Below are 15,041 nucleotides of genomic sequence, written 5' to 3'. Positions count from 1 at the left end.
AGCTTGACTGTAAAAGGATCGGGAGACAGAGGGAGGAAAGGGGGCTGAGTCAGAGGACGAGGAGACCGAGGGGACCGGACTGAAGAGAGAAGCCAGAGAGGAAGTGAGGAAATGCTTTCTCTTCAGCGGCACAAGCAGTGAGCAAGCAGTCTCTGGGGAGAGGAGCAGGCCGGGCCGGGCAGCTCAGCGGTGAGTTCGATCCCCCTCTACGCTGTGGAGGGAGCGAGCGGCCCGGTCAGTGTCCTCTGACCTGAACACGCAAAGCTCAGAGAAGGACCCTCCCCTCCCCCCACCCCCCGCCGCCCCGGAGTCAGGGTGGGAGCTGGGGGAGGGGCAGGCGTGGAAAACATGAATCTGGGATCGGAACCCCTGCAGACAGGCCAGATGGAGCCTCAGTCCTGGGCGATGACCCCGGAACCTTCCCGGAAACGCACAGTCCACGTAGCCCACGCTCTTATCTCGGTCCTGGGGAAATCAGGGCTGAGTGATTTCGACAGCGGGGACTTTCGGGCTCTGCCCATTTGATCTGGCCCTCCCCGCTGACCAAAGGGTCAAAGGTTAGAAGAGAAAAAACAAGGCCAATGTGGTTTTGGGGTTCTAGAGGGGAAAAGAGAAAGTGACACAAGCTTGTGACTCAGGTCAGCTTCTGAGAAGGGTGTCCCCAAGAAGGCCGGGAGAGCAAGGCCGGCCTCCTCCAGGAAGCCCTCAGGAGCTGCCTCCCGGTGTGGATGTACACACGTCTCCCCTTGTCCAAGGGCAGACCACGGGGGCATGACAGGAGGGGAAGGGGTCCCAGTCAGGTCTGCGTTTTTACCGTCTAGGCAGCCCGAAGTCATCAAACACCAGACGGACGGAAGCCCGTTCTGCTGCTGCGTCTCGGCTCGCACGCGTTGGCTTAGCTATCATAAGCACACACTCCATGTGCTGACAGGCGCGACAGCGCGCAGCTGGAGGACAGCGTGGAGTTTGTTCTCTCCATCACGTGGGCCCTAGGGACTGAACTCAGGTCGACATGCTTGGCGCTTCTGCCCTCTGGAACGCCTCTCGGCCGGCAGCCTGGGTTCAAGAAGCTACCACGGGATTCCAGCATCTGTCTCCAGAGTTCTGGCCACGGGGACACAGCCGTCCTCCCAGCACTCGGGATGCTGAGACAGGAGGACAGGGAGTTCAAAGCCAGCCTGGGCTACACTCCTGTCTCAGAAGGAAAAGGCTGGTCATGCCGACTGTTCTAGCACTAGGGCAGAGGCAGGAGGCCCGCTGTGAGTTTGAGGCCAGCCTGGCACATACATCGAGTTCCAAAGAAGTCAGGCCTACGTCAAAGGAGTCTGTTCACACCAACCCAAAAGGAAGAAGGAAGAGAGACCCAAACTCTCCACTCCCCAGGAATGTCCCCGCCCACCTCCACCCCAAAGCACAGAGCCACCGTCCAGCTCTCCTAGGCCAGAACAGAACTTCAGACCCAAGTCAGGATGAGGCAAAGGCCAGCTGCAGAAATGGTGGTGGTGGTGGTGGGGGAACATGGCGGCCGGAGGCCGAGGGTAACTCAGCTTCCCAGGTAGAATGCCTGGGACCCCCGGGCCCTAGGTCCCCCTGGCCACTGGGGGGGCAGGCAGGGGCCAGGTCCGGGCTGGGCCTCCTTCCCAGAGATGGCCTCTCCCTCCCAGCAAAGGGCTCCCTCGGCTGCCTAGGCCACAGATGAGAAAAGGGGAAACGCCGACCAGAGGCTGAGTTTCCATCGAGTCTCCCCCTTCTCCTCGCCCCTCCCGCTCACCTGGAGCGGGAGCCTGTCGTCGTGAGAAAGCCCCGAGCTGGTTGCCCTGGTACCCGTTGACTGAAAATCCAAACAAACATCCTCCCGCCGCCCACCTAAGCTTCCAGGCCCGCCCGGCCGTCTCCATGGATACTGCCAGAGAGCCGGCACCTACACAAAGACAGGACCCCGAGGCCAAGCTCCCCCCTCGCCCCTCGCGGCCACCTGGGCCTTTCCAGCCGCGTGACTTCCAGGGTGGGCAAGGGCGAGATTTGTCCTCCCTCGCGGGGCCCCAGCCGGGTCCTCTCGTGTGCTGTGCTAGTGTCCACTCTCTAAAGACGTGGCCGGGCTGGGGTGTGGCTCCCTGGGAGTCTGCCTAGTGTCAGAGTCCCCGGTTCAAGCCCCTGCACTGCACAAACTGTGAGGTGGAGACAAGCGGATCAGAATCTCCAGGCTATCCTTAGCTATATAAGTCCAAGGCTAGCCTGGGCTGCATGAGCATGAGGCTGCCCCCAAACTATAAAAGACTCTTCAGTCATTCTTCTTCCCCGGAACCACGATGGAGTAAGAATGGAACCCAGAGGGGGTGTCCCTGTCTCTCTCTGTCCCTGTCCTGCCAGCTCGTGTCTCCACCCGGGAGAAGGACTCCTCCGAGCACGTCCTCGGCCTCAGGAGCACACGCTGTCCCGCAGAGGACACAAGCTCCCACCCCCACAATGGACAGCACACAGCTGCCTGTAGCTCCCGCTCCGGGGACTCTGATTTCCCAGCTTTCCCGGGCACACACCCACAAATGGACACACACATGGCTATGAGGAAGAATAGGGCCAGGCACGGCGGCCTCAGGAGGCAGGAGCTGAGCTCTGTGAACTGGAGCCAGCTGGATCCCAGGCCAGCCAGGGATACAAGAGCAGACCCTGGCCAGTAAACAAACAAACGACAGGAACACAGCTGCAGAAAACAGCAGCTTTCTCTCTGCGTTCCCGGCTGCTCCAGGCTGCAGACCTCCCTCTGTGCTCCCCGCCAGGGCTCAGTGACAAGCTCTGCTCCCACCCATGGAAAAGCCTGGTCCCACCCGGGAACCAGGGCACCCCCACGCGGCATGAGAGCTGGGGCACCCCGAGACCCGGACTCAGCCGGGCAGGCACGTGGAGGAGAGGAGACTGGACTTCTCCGCCGGGCTGGAGGCCAGGCGGAGCTAGATCGCAGACGGCCACAGGGCACATTCCATGCCCTGCGGCCCCCGGGCAGAGGCCCAGAAGGCCAGGCCGGCTTCCCTGGAGGCAGCCCAGGGCGTCCGAGCAGGCGCCTGAGGGAAAGGGTTAAACGGGGGTCAAGGAGGCTGAGCGAGCATCGGGGTCCCAGGCACTCACAGGGGTCACACAGACCAGCCCTCTCAGGGACATTCCAACCCAGGCAACCGGGTTTGCTCAATTACCCCTGGGCCCTGTCTCACATGTATGTGCACACCCGTCCCAGCAAGTCTGGGGGGGAGCGGAGGGGGGCCGGGCCCACGGTCCAGAGTTAAGAGTGGGTGGAGCGGGGCATGAGTTCATCTGTTTCCTGCCGGCGTCCGGTATAAAGCCGGGCTGCGGCCGAGCGGAGCACAGCTGGAGCAGCTGCAGCCAGGCGGAGCACGGAGCAGAGCCCACAGCTGGAGCAGCTGCCCGACGCCCACAGGACGCAGCCGAGCGCAGCCGACACAGGCGAGGAGCTCACCACAGCTGAGGAGCCCACCACAGCTGAGGCACCCAGAAAGCTCCAGGTGAGGGCCGGGGAGCACATTCCTCCCCGGAAGTCCCGGCCACCGCCCTCCTCCCCTCCCCTCCTCTCTCTTCCACCGGCCATCCAGGACCGGGCGGTGGGAAGGATGGTCACACCTCACTTGGGGCCCTGTGTCAGGAGCAAACGCACCGTCTCCCAGGCCCTCTCCAGACAACCGCCCCTTCACCAATTTAGCAAAGGAGCTTTGCTTTAAAAAAGAAAAAGCAAACTTGAGAACTGCATTCCTACCTGTGCGCGGGCGCCTTCGCGCCTCAGAGGTCAGGGTGAAACGAGAGGTCAACTTTCAGGGGCCGGCGCCCTCCACCGCGGGTCCCAGAATAGAACTGTCAAAGCCTTCAGCCTCTGCCCTCCCAGGGCCCCGCCGTCTGCTGAGTGGAGGAGTAGATGGCTCGGTGAGCCGGCGCTGCCACGCCCACAGGCGGCTCAGCGGGAAGCGGGTTCAGGGTGGGTTTGTAGGATTTGCACAGACGAGGGCGGCCTAGACCAGGCCGGGTCTGTGGGCAGTGAGGCCTGCTGGCAACCCTGGCGCTTGGGAGGACAGAACCAGCACCTGAGGTCAAGGCCAGCCTGGGTTCCACAGCGAGGCCCTCTGGGAAAAAGCAAAAGGAACATCTGGAGGGCGAGGGGGTGAGCTCGGCACCCAAGAGCATCATGGGAGCTCGTTGACCGTGAGCTTGCGGATGAGCTCTCGCAGGCCAGAGGCACACACAGAGGGACAGGCTGGCCCCTCCGGCAGGGTCCAGCCCCTCAGACTCTTCCGCTCACCGTAGGATGCAGCCGGCTCCAGCCCTCGCTTGCCTCGCCCTGGGCCTGGCCCTGGCCTGCGGGGAAGGCTCGGCTCTCCGCCGCCGAGAGCTCCGCACGGCGCGCCAGGCCACCGACTTCGGAGTGAAGGTGTTCCGGCGCGTGCTCCAGGCCTCCGGGGACCGCAACGTGGTCTTCTCGCCGTATGGCGTGTCCTCGGTGATGGCCATGCTGCAGCTGACCACGGCCGGGAGAACCCTGCAGCAGATCCAGGATGCCATGGGCTTCAGCATCAGCGGTGAGAGACAGGCAGCGGGCGGTGGGCAGCGGGCGGTGGGCAGCGGGAGGTGGGCAGAGGGCAGAGGGAGGTGGGCAGAGGGAAGTGGGCAGAGGGCAGAGGGAAGTGGGCAGAGGGCAGAGGGAGGTGGGCAGAGGGCAGAGGGAGGTGGGCAAAGGGGAGGTGGGCAGAGGGAGGTGGGCAGAGGGGAGGTGGGCAGCGGGGAGGAGACCCCAGAGAGGCGGCGAAGGCAGGGCCCCCGCAGCGCTGTCCAGCTGCAGCCAGGGACCACTGTTCTCCCCACTTCCCCACCTGACTGGTCTAAACCAGCCAGCGGATGGTGATGGTGGCGCACGGGGACTGTGTGATCCTGGCCCCAGGACTCGGCTTGCCTGGGCTGGTGAAGCCCTGGACCATCCCTGGCACCAACCGCGATGGTGGCGCACACACGTAGCCATGTCACCAGGGGAGTGGAGACAGGAGGACCGGGGAGGGACAGCCAGGGGAACGAGAGAGCTCTAAAGTGAGCTGGACTCTCTTTTTACTATCTGGGAGGCGGCTGCCGTCCACACAGGCCAAGAGCCTGTAACTGGGTCATGGGCGCGAGTTCCCAGACGACACCCTCATGGCGCTGCACGAGGGGGGCCTGAGGGGGGCTGAGGGGAGCCTGGGCCGAGACCAAGCTCCACTCTAGGCCAGGATAGAGCCAGGCTCTGTCCCAAAACTAAATAAAAGAGCAGGCAGGCCGGGGCTTGCGCAGGAATCCCAGCACGGGCGAGGCTGAGGGGGGCTGTTGTGAGGGTTAGGGGGATGGAGCAAGCCGAGGCTTGTAATTCAAGAAGCCCGCACGCCTGTGAACATCGGAGGGCAGAGACAGGCGGAGCTCTGAGCTCGAGGCCAGCCTGGTCTACAGAGTGAGTCCAGGACAGCCAGGGCCATACAGAGAAACCCTGTCTGGGGAAAAACTAAGAAAGGACTGAGAAGACTATCATTGCGCGTCCAGCGTCCTCTGCCTGCGTCCCCCCTCCGCCAGGAGAGGGCAGCAGGTCTCTTCTAGCCGGCGTGAGCCACCCTGTGGTGGCTGTGCCCTGACCTCAGGACCTCTGCCTGCGAGCCGGTACCTGACCTTGGAGAAGGCTCTCCAGATGAGGAGCTCCGGCACTGGGAAAACGATGCACAAGGGTTACGATTTAGAGCTGAGGATGGTCCAGGAGGCGAAGGCAGGAGAGCGAGTGGGAAACCAGCCTGGGCTACAGTGTGAGACCCTGGGGGGGGGGGGGTAGAGACAAGAATGAGAAAGGGAGCCGGCCATGGTGTCCGCACTCAGGAGGCAGATCTCTGTGAGTTCAAGGCCAGCCTGGACTACAGAGAGTCAGGCCACCCATGGGTGCGTGGTGAGCTCATGGTGGGGAGAAGGAAGAGGGGAAAGAGCAGAGAGAGAGGACACATTAGACAGAGGCCTCGGCGCACTGAGCCCTGGGGGAATGGAAGCGCCTCAGCCGGGAGCCTGACGCTGTGCCTCCGCATTCTCCCCAGAGAAAGGCACAGCCCCCGCCCTCCGCCGGCTGTCCCGGGAGCTCGTGGGGCCGTGGAACAAGGACGAGATCAGCACCGCAGACGCCATCTTCGTCCAGCGGGATCTGGAGCTGGTCCAGGGCTTCATGCCCAACTTCTTCAAGCTCTTCCGGACCACGGTGAAGCAGGTGGACTTCTCAGAGGCGGAGCGGGCCACCTTTATCATCAATGACTGGGTGGAGAGGCACACCAAAGGTGAGCGAGCGGCGGGAAGCAGACAGTCCCCGCGGTGAGGGATCGGGGATCCTCGGCTCCCCTTTAGCCTCATGGGTAAAAGGCAAATGCTTCAGGAACCAAAGTAGAAGAGCTCATATTTGTCCCTTCCCCTGTGGTGCTGAGGATGAGAGCCAGGGCCCCATGTCTGCCGGGCAGTCACTATGCCACTGAGCCACACCCCAGCCCCTCACTGGGGGACTCTAGGCAGGTGACCACTGAGCTACACCCCAGCCCCTCACTGGGGGATTCTAGGCAGGGGCTCTACCACTAAGCTGTAAGTGAAAACTGTGTTTGTCTTAGGCATTTTTTTTTTTTAATAAAACCACACAGAGCTGGGTGTGGTGGTGGCTCAGGCCTATAGAAAGATGATGAGTTTCCTGAGTTTGGGATTAGTGTGAAGCACATAGCAAGACCCTGTGTCGTCATACCCACCCCTCCCCCTGCAAACAAAAACAGTTCAAGCCAGATGCACTGTAGCCTACCTCTAGTCCTGCTACCTCACAAAACAAACACCAACCGGATCTCACTGGGACCAGCAAGACGGCCCCACGGGTAGGGGCTCTGGAATGGAGCCTGGTGACCTGAATTGATTCCTGGAAGCCACGAAACTGTGGAAGGAGAGAACCAGCTTCACGTCGGTCACCCTCTGACCTCCGCTTGCACATGTGTCCACACACACACACACACGCACGCACGCACGCACACACACACACACACACACACACGCATTCACACACACACGCATGCACACACACACACACACGCACGCACACACACATGCACACACACACGCACACACACACATGCACACACACACGCATGCACACACGCACACACACACACGCACGCACGCACACACGCATGCACACACGCACACACACACGCATTCACACACACACACGCACACACACGCATGCACGCACGCACACACACACACACACACACACGCACACACACACACACGCATGCACACACACACACGCACACACGCACACACGCACACACACACACACGCACACACACGCATGCACGCACACACACACACACACCAATGCTTTTTTGAAAAGCAAGGCCAACCTGACAGCCACCACCGACCGTGGGAGCAGCAGGGCTAGCGCAGCGTGTGCGGCCTCCGAGGTCGCTCGCAGTTCCGGGTGCAAAGGAGGAGAGGGATGAGGGAGAACAGGGGGAGAGGGATGAGGGAGAACAGGGGGAGAGGGACGAGGGAGAACAGGGGTTTCTGGTTCCCAAGCCAAACTGGAGCCCAGAAAAGTCGAGGCACCAGGGGTGTGGCTGGTGCCCATCATCCCGGCTCTTGGGAAGCGAGGCAGGAGGATTACCGTGAAGTCAAGGCCATGCTAGGCTGCAGAGTGAGCTCCGAACCACACTGGACTATGGGAGGGGAGGAAGACGGGGATGGGGGGAGGGGGCAGGGCGGAACAGTGAGCTGGCACAGCCCCCCGAGGACCGGCTGCCGCCCGCTCCTGGGCGGGCCCTGACACTCGTCCCCGGCCCCTGACTGCCCCTCCCGCAGGCATGATCGGGGACCTCCTTCCCGGGGGCGCGGTGGACGGGCTCACTCGCCTGCTGCTGGTGAACGCACTCCACTTCCACGGCCGGTGGCGGACGCCCTTCCCCGAGGCCGGCACGCACCGCCGCCTCTTCCACAAGTCCGACGGCAGCACCGTCCCGGTGCCCATGATGGCCCAGACCAGCAAGTTCAACTACAGTGAGTCCAGGCTCCGGTCCCCACGGCCCAGGCCCGGCGTGGCCCGCAGCCCCCGGGGGGGGGAGGGGAGGTGGGCACGTGGACCCACGCAAGCTGTCATGAAGACACACGCAAGCTGTCAGGAACACACGCAAGCTGTCACGAAGACACACGCAAGCTGTCACGAAGACACACGCAAGCTGTCACGAAGACACACGCAAGCTGTCACGAAGACACACGCAAGCTGTCAGGAACACACACAAGCTGTCAGGAACACACGAAAGCTGTCAGGAACACACGCAAGCTGTCAGGAACACACACAAGCTGTCAGGAACACACGAAAGCTGTCACGAAGACACACGCAAGCTGTCAGGAACACACGCAAGCTGTCACGAAGACACACGCAAGCTGTCACGAAGACACACGCAAGCTGTCAGGAACACACGCAAGCTGTCAGGAACACACGAAAGCTGTCAGGAACACACGAAAGCTGTCAGGAACACACGAAAGCTGTCAGGAACACACGCAAGCTGTCAGGAACACACACAAGCTGTCAGGAACACACGAAAGCTGTCACGAAGACACACGCAAGCTGTCAGGAACACACGCAAGCTGTCACGAAGACACACGCAAGCTGTCACGGAGACCCACGCAAGCTGTCAGGAACACACGCAAGCTGTCAGGAACACACGCAAGCTGTCAGGAACACACGCAAGCTGTCAGGAACACACACAAGCTGTCAGGAACACACGAAAGCTGTCAGGAACACACGCAAGCTGTCAGGAACACACACAAGCTGTCAGGAACACACGAAAGCTGTCACGAAGACACACGCAAGCTGTCAGGAACACACGCAAGCTGTCACGAAGACACACGCAAGCTGTCACGAAGACACACGCAAGCTGTCAGGAACACACGCAAGCTGTCAGGAACACACGAAAGCTGTCAGGAACACACGAAAGCTGTCACGGAGACCCACGCAAGCTGTCAGGAACACACGAAAGCTGTCACGAAGACACACGCAAGCTGTCAGGAACACACGAAAGCTGTCACGAAGACCCACGCAAGCTGTCAGGAACACACGCAAGCTGTCAGGAACACACGCAAGCTGTCACGGAGACCCACGCAAGCTGTCAGGAACACACGCAAGCTGTCAGGAACACACGCAAGCTGTCACGGAGACCCACGCAAGCTGTCAGGAACACACGCAAGCTGTCAGGAACACGCAAGCTGTCAGGAACACACGCAAGCTGTCACAGAGACCCACGCAAGCTGTCACGGAGACCCACGCAAGCTGTCAGGAACACACGCAAGCTGTCAGGAACACACGCAAGCTGTCAGGAATTCTCCCCAGCAGAGCAGACAGCGCTCCGGGCGGAGGGCGCTGGCTCCTGGGGGCGGCGGAGCTGACTTCAGGCCGCATCTGGCCCAGGCTCCGCTAGACGCTCTGGCGCGGTGACCCGAGGCCCGAGGGGGAAGCTGAGTGGAGGGAGAGCACGCGATGGCCGCTGGCGGCAAACAGGACAGACAGGACGGCCGAGGGTCGGCGAAGCCCGCTGTGCCGAGCCAAGGGCAAGGCCATCCTCGGCTACGAGCTAGAGCAAGGGAGGAAAGGGAAGAAAGGAGCAAGGATCTGAGTGAGAGCCGGCCTCCAGAGGGAGGACCAGAGAGGCAGGAGGGAGGACCAGAGAGAGAGGCAGGAGGGAGGATCAGAGAGAGAGGCAGGAGGGAGGATCAGAGAGAGAGGCAGGAGGGAGGATCAGAGAGAGAGGCAGGAGGGAGGATCAGAGAGAGAGGCAGGAGGGAGGATCAGAGAGAGAGGCAGGAGGGAGGACCAGAGAGAGAGGCAGGAGGGAGGACCAGAGAGACAGAAGGGAGGACCAGAGAGGCAGGAGGGAGGACCAGAGAGACAGAAGGGAGGACCAGAGGCAGGAGGGAGGACCAGAGGCAGGAGGGAGGATCAGAGAGGCAGGAAGGCGCTGGGAAGGGCCCACTGAGCTGGGGCCATCTCGAGGCGCCATCTTGGCATCTCGCAGCCGAGTTCACGACTCCGGACGGCCACTTCTACGACGTGCTTGAACTGCCCTACCACGGCGAGACCCTCAGCATGTTCATCGCCGCGCCGTGCGACAAAGCCGTGCCCCTCGCCGCCCTCACTGACACCCTGGACGCCGAGCTCGTCAGACACTGGAGAGGCAACATGACCAGGCTGCCCCGCCTCGTCATCCTGCCGAGGTGGGCGTCCGCCACCGCCCGGCACCCCCACGAGGCCACGGTCCCCATGCGGGCTTTCCCGGACGCTCTCGGGACCAGCCTGTGCGGGAGGCTGACATTTCTACCCGGGTTGGTCATGGCCTCTGGTTTCATCATCTTTCTGTCTTTTCCACTGCTGGAGAGGAGAGAGGGAAACTCGTACCCCACGCACAGAACACCAGTGAGGGCAGTGGCTGGATCGTAATGGCACAGCCTGTGCCTGGGAGGCTGAGGCAGGAGAGTGAGATCAAGACCGGCCTTGGCTGCGAAGGCTGAGGGCGCAGTGTGCTCACACATGCCTGAGGGGTGGGAACCCAGGACCACAGGGACCAGTCAGGGTGGTTCAGACTTGCGATCCTAACACTTGAAAGGCTGGTACAAGAGGGTAAGGAGTTCAAGGCCAACCTGGGCCGTCTACAAGACCACCTGATGGGGGAAGAGGCGGGGGGGGGGGGGCGGTTGGCAGGGCTCTCTCCTCTCATCCACCCAAACACACAAGCCAGGAAGGCCGGCTGAGAGGAGCTCGCGAGACAGTGCTCGGGGCACTGGAATGTCCCCGCACCCCTCTGCACCCCTCACCCAGAAATGAGCCAGGCCGAGGCGCAGCCACAGCGTCTGGGCCAGACTCCCAAAGGAAACCCATGTCTTTCCCTCATCCTTCCGCAGAACTGGAGGGGATCGTGGCTGGGGGAGCCCAGAATTACAGGGCGGCCCCCAGCCGGCTCCCCAGAACCCCGGATGGGGAAAGAGCAGACCCGAGCTGCTTCTCCTCTGTCTCTCTCATCACGGTGGAGCTAATGAGTCATGCCCCCGTGGGAAGGGGGGCCGAGCACCCCAAAGCAGCCTGCACCACAGCGAGCTCCCGCAGGGCGAGGGCGCACCTGCCCCCTCCTGCAGGCGAACGGAACGCAGTTCTGTCAAAGCTGCGTGGGGGGCCATGAGTCACAGGTCTGAGGGGCAGAAAGAGTGAACAATCATCATTAATATTAGAAGCTCTGGCAGGAGGGAAAGGCCCGCCCTCCTGGCCAGAGAGGGGGTTTGAGGCAGGAGGACCAGGAGCCAGGTCAGGCTTGGGGTAGCCGAGTTGGTGGAATGCCTGTCCAACTGGCTACATGTCCAACCGGGCACGGGGTTCACGCCTGTAAATCCTGGCACTGAGGAGGACCGAGTTCAAGATCATCTTGAACAAACGAGTTAGGGGCCAGCCTGGGCTACATGAGGCCTGCACCCAGAACAAACAAAGAGCCAGCCTTCTGTTCGTGCTCCTGTTGGTCTGCCCTAAGGGGACCTGGTGGGTCCGGGGAGCGCCTGGAGGCCACACTGACCTGCCCCCTCCTGCCCGCAGGTTCTCTCTGGAGACGGAAGTGGACCTCAGGGGCCCCCTGGAGGACCTGGGTGTGACTGACATGTTCCACCCAAGCAAGGCCGACTTCACTCGCCTTTCCGGTGCGCAGCGTCCCGTGACTTCCTTGGTCCCATGGCTCAGGGTTTCCACTCAGAGGGTGGCTGACGGCCCGCGCTCTCTGTTTCAGGCCGAGAGCCACTCTCCGCAGCCCAGGCACGGCAGAAGGTCAAGATGGAGGTGAACGAGAGCGGCACGGTGGCGTCCTCCTCCACCGGTGAGTGCGCCAGCCTCCGCACCGCAGGGGACCTGGGGCCACTGATAGAAGCTGGGCTCAAAGGAGCCCTGCAGCCTTAGGGGCAACAGTGAGAGAAGAAACTGCCTGAAGCCAGGCATAGTGGCTGAGGCAGGAGGGTGCAAGTTCACATTCATGAGACGCTGTGCTGAGAAACCAAGGACGAGGGAACTTAGCTTGATGGTAGAGCACCTGCCTAGAGTCCCCCAGTGAGGGGCTGGGGTGTGGCTCAGTGGTCACCTGCCTAGAGTCCCCCAGTGAGGGGCTGGGGTGTGGCTCAGTGGTAGAATACCTGCCTAGAGTCCCCCAGTGAGGGGCTGGGGTGTGGCTCAGTGGTAGAGCACCTGCCTAGAATCCCCTAGTGAGGGGCTGGGGTGTGGCTCAGTGGTCACCTGCCTAGAATCCCCCAGTGAGGGGCTGGGGTGTGGCTCAGTGGTCACCTGCCTAGAGTCCCCCAGTGAGGGGCTGGGGTTGTAGCTTAGTGGAGAGCCCCTGCCTAGAATCCCCCAGTGAAGGGCTGGGATGTGGCTCAGTGGTCACCTGCCTAGAGTCCCCCAGTGAGGGGCTGGGGTGTGGCTCAGTGGTAGAGCCCCTGCCTAGAATCCCCCAGTGAGGGGCTGGGGTGTGGCTCAGTGGTCACCTGCCTAGAATCCCCCAGTGAGGGGCTGGGGTTGTAGCTTAGTGGAGAGCCCCTGCCTAGAATCCCCCAGTGAGGGGCTGGGTGTGGCTCAGTGGTAGAGCCCCTGCCTAGAGTCCCCCAGTGAGGGGCTGGGTGTGGCTCAGTGGTAGAGCCCCTGCCTAGAGTCCCCAGTGAGGGGCTGGGTGTGGCTCAGCCATGGCACACAGAACACTCTGGTTCCAGACTCGCCATCAGATGGACTGGCCCAGTGACGACCTATTTCACTACCCCCCCTTTCAGCCATTCTAGTCTCTGCGCGCATGGCCCCTCTGGAGGTGGTCATGGACCGATCCTTCCTGTTTGTGGTTCGGCACAATCCGACAGGTGAGCAGGGCCCTGTCACCCTCCTGTCCTTCTTCCCCCCTTGTCGATGTCCCCTTGAGCCCGCAGGGGCTCAGCAGACTCTCTTCAGGTCCGGCCTTCCTCAGCGCTCCAGCCTGACGGTGCTCCTGTGGCAGCCGTGACCCCCAGGGCAGCCGTGACCCCTTCCCCCCTCCCCCGTGGCAGTTGTGACCCCCGAGGCCCTCTTACCTCCTCTGCTCATGCTCAGCTCCCATGATTCTCCTGCCCCCAGAGACCATCCTCCTCCTGGGCCAGCTGATGGAGCCCTGACCGCCGGAGGAGAAGCCTCCATCTGGGACAGAACTGGACACATTGTGAGCAAAGGCTCAGGAGAAGGAACTGCTTCCCGGACTCTCCCGCAGAAAGAGGAGGCGTTTCCTTTCCACTCACACTGGTAAACCTGCCCGCGGCCTCCCAGCCTCGGACTCTGCGGGGAGAAGCTCTGAGGCCCCGGCAGGGCACCCGTCCCCGGCTCTGTGAATCCCGACCCTGGGCGTGCCCAGCTCCCGCCCCGGGCCTCGGAGCCGGGCACTCGCGCGTGCCACCGTCCTGGCGCCGCCGAGAGGCCTTGCCAGCCCGGGGCGGCGCGCGGCAGCTGCCTGGCCCCGCGTGCACTATTTCAGAGTGTAGGTGACTTGTTTACACAGCTTTTTTTCTTTGGGAAGAGGGAGAAAAGGTGGGTGTGTGCCCGGCTCTGCACCCCGACCCGGCGGGGCCCAGGGGGGCTCGGCCACTCCTGCCCCTGCGCCGGCCAGGGCGAAGGCACCTAAGGAAACGCGCCTTAGTTAAGCCATGGCGGCGGCCCGGGTGGGTCTCAGGCCTGTGTCTGCCGCGCCATGGCCTGAGGCTCACACCGTCACCAGTGCCGCCCCCCCCCCCCGTGCCAAGGTGCCGCCTGGCTGCCCACGCTAAAGGAAGGGGAAGAAAGGATTAGGAGGGAGAGACATCCGCGGAGGGCAGAGCGGCTCCAATCTTCCCAGCACACCAGAAGGGGCTGCGTGACCCAACAGGACAGAACCTTCTTCAGTCACCCAGTGACTCACCGCTGACTCACCTCAATGTGTCATTTCCGGCTGCTGAGTGTGAGCGGGGGACACGTGGGGGGGCAGCCGGCTCCCGGCCACCTCGTTAGATAATCTTTACTGAGAGCCTCCGGGTGGGGGTCGATCAGAAACCAATTGACTGAAAAACTGCACAACGGGGCGACCAAAGTGCGCCTCATGGCGGCCCCTCCTCCACCAGCGTCTCCGCCGGAACAGCACGGCTCCTGCTCTGCCTCTCTCTCCTCTCGTTCATGCACTGGACAGCCACACCCCGTGTCCCCACAGGCCCCAAGTGGAGGGCCAATTGCTCTTGAATTTCGTGGGTTACATACGCCTTTTTTTCACTTTTGATATATAATCAGGTAAATGTGTTTTTAAAATAATAAAAACAAAGATTAGCAAACAAAGGTGCTCGCTTTTTGCCTTCTGTGTTTTACACGAAGAATTAAAGCAGCGCTGAGGGCTGGCGAAATGGCTCTGAGGGGACCCAAGTTCAAGCCCTGGATCCCCCTCAATGGAAGGAGAGAACTGACCAAAGCTGTCCTCTGAGCTCTGTGCACCCACACCCCCACACAGGATCACTCACACACACACACACACACACCCACATGCTCACACACACCCACACACTCACACACACTCACACCCTCACACACACTCATACCCACCCACACACACTCACTCACACACACACACACTCACACCCACCCACCCACACACACTCACACACACACACACTCACACGCACACACACACACACTCACACACACACACACACTCACACACACACACTCACACGGAGCCGGGCCCCCAGCACTGGGAGGCAGAGGCAGGAGAGTGTCCAGCTCTGGGTCCGGAGCCTGTGACCACCATGCCGGTCACCGCAAAAGCCCAGTCTGCCCCTCGGACAAGTTCTGCGCAGCCATCGTGTGGGGGGGGGGGGGCAGCTGAGGGCGTGGCCCGGCGCGAAGGGCGCTCTAGCTTTGGTCTGTGGCACTTCGGCAACCCTGAGTGGTGACACACGCGTGTGAC

The 15,041-nt window shown here is 62.0% G+C and overlaps 1 protein-coding gene and 1 long non-coding RNA gene across 2 annotated transcripts; one reads left to right on the top strand and one right to left on the bottom strand.

The window, feature by feature from the left end:
* Window positions 1–3,381: 3,381 nt before the first annotated feature.
* Serpine1 (serpin family E member 1) lies at window positions 3,382–14,416 on the top strand. The gene is made up of 9 exons (XM_060367922.1): window positions 3,382–3,515; window positions 4,306–4,577; window positions 6,093–6,326; window positions 7,882–8,076; window positions 10,092–10,290; window positions 11,654–11,754; window positions 11,841–11,927; window positions 12,865–12,948; window positions 13,199–14,416. The coding sequence occupies exons 2-9, from the start codon at window positions 4,307–4,309 to the stop codon at window positions 13,234–13,236; spliced, it is 1,209 nt and encodes a 402-aa protein (XP_060223905.1). The 5' UTR covers window positions 3,382–3,515; window position 4,306; the 3' UTR covers window positions 13,237–14,416.
* On the bottom strand, window positions 3,510–6,094 carry LOC132648008 (uncharacterized). The gene is made up of 3 exons (XR_009586345.1): window positions 5,683–6,094; window positions 4,301–4,537; window positions 3,510–3,903 (listed from the first exon to the last, which is right to left on the bottom strand). It is a non-coding gene; the product is annotated as an uncharacterized LOC132648008 (long non-coding RNA).
* Window positions 14,417–15,041: the final 625 nt, after the last annotated feature.

The sequence above is a fragment of the Meriones unguiculatus genome, chromosome 15 (genome assembly GCF_030254825.1).
Source record: "Meriones unguiculatus strain TT.TT164.6M chromosome 15, Bangor_MerUng_6.1, whole genome shotgun sequence".
NCBI classification, from domain to species: Eukaryota; Metazoa; Chordata; class Mammalia; order Rodentia; family Muridae; genus Meriones; species Meriones unguiculatus.
The sequence above is the reverse complement of the archived record's forward strand: the minus strand, read 5'-3'. Positions and strand labels throughout refer to the sequence as shown.

Coding starts and splice junctions, on each gene's coding strand:
- Serpine1 (XM_060367922.1), top strand. CDS start 4,307: ATGCAGCCGGCTCCAGCCCTCGCTTGCCTCGCCCTGGGCCTGGCCCTG. Junction 4,578..6,092: donor CATGGGCTTCAGCATCAGCG/GTGAGAGACAGG, acceptor CATTCTCCCCAG/AGAAAGGCACAGCCCCCGCC. Junction 6,327..7,881: donor GGTGGAGAGGCACACCAAAG/GTGAGCGAGCGG, acceptor CCCCTCCCGCAG/GCATGATCGGGGACCTCCTT.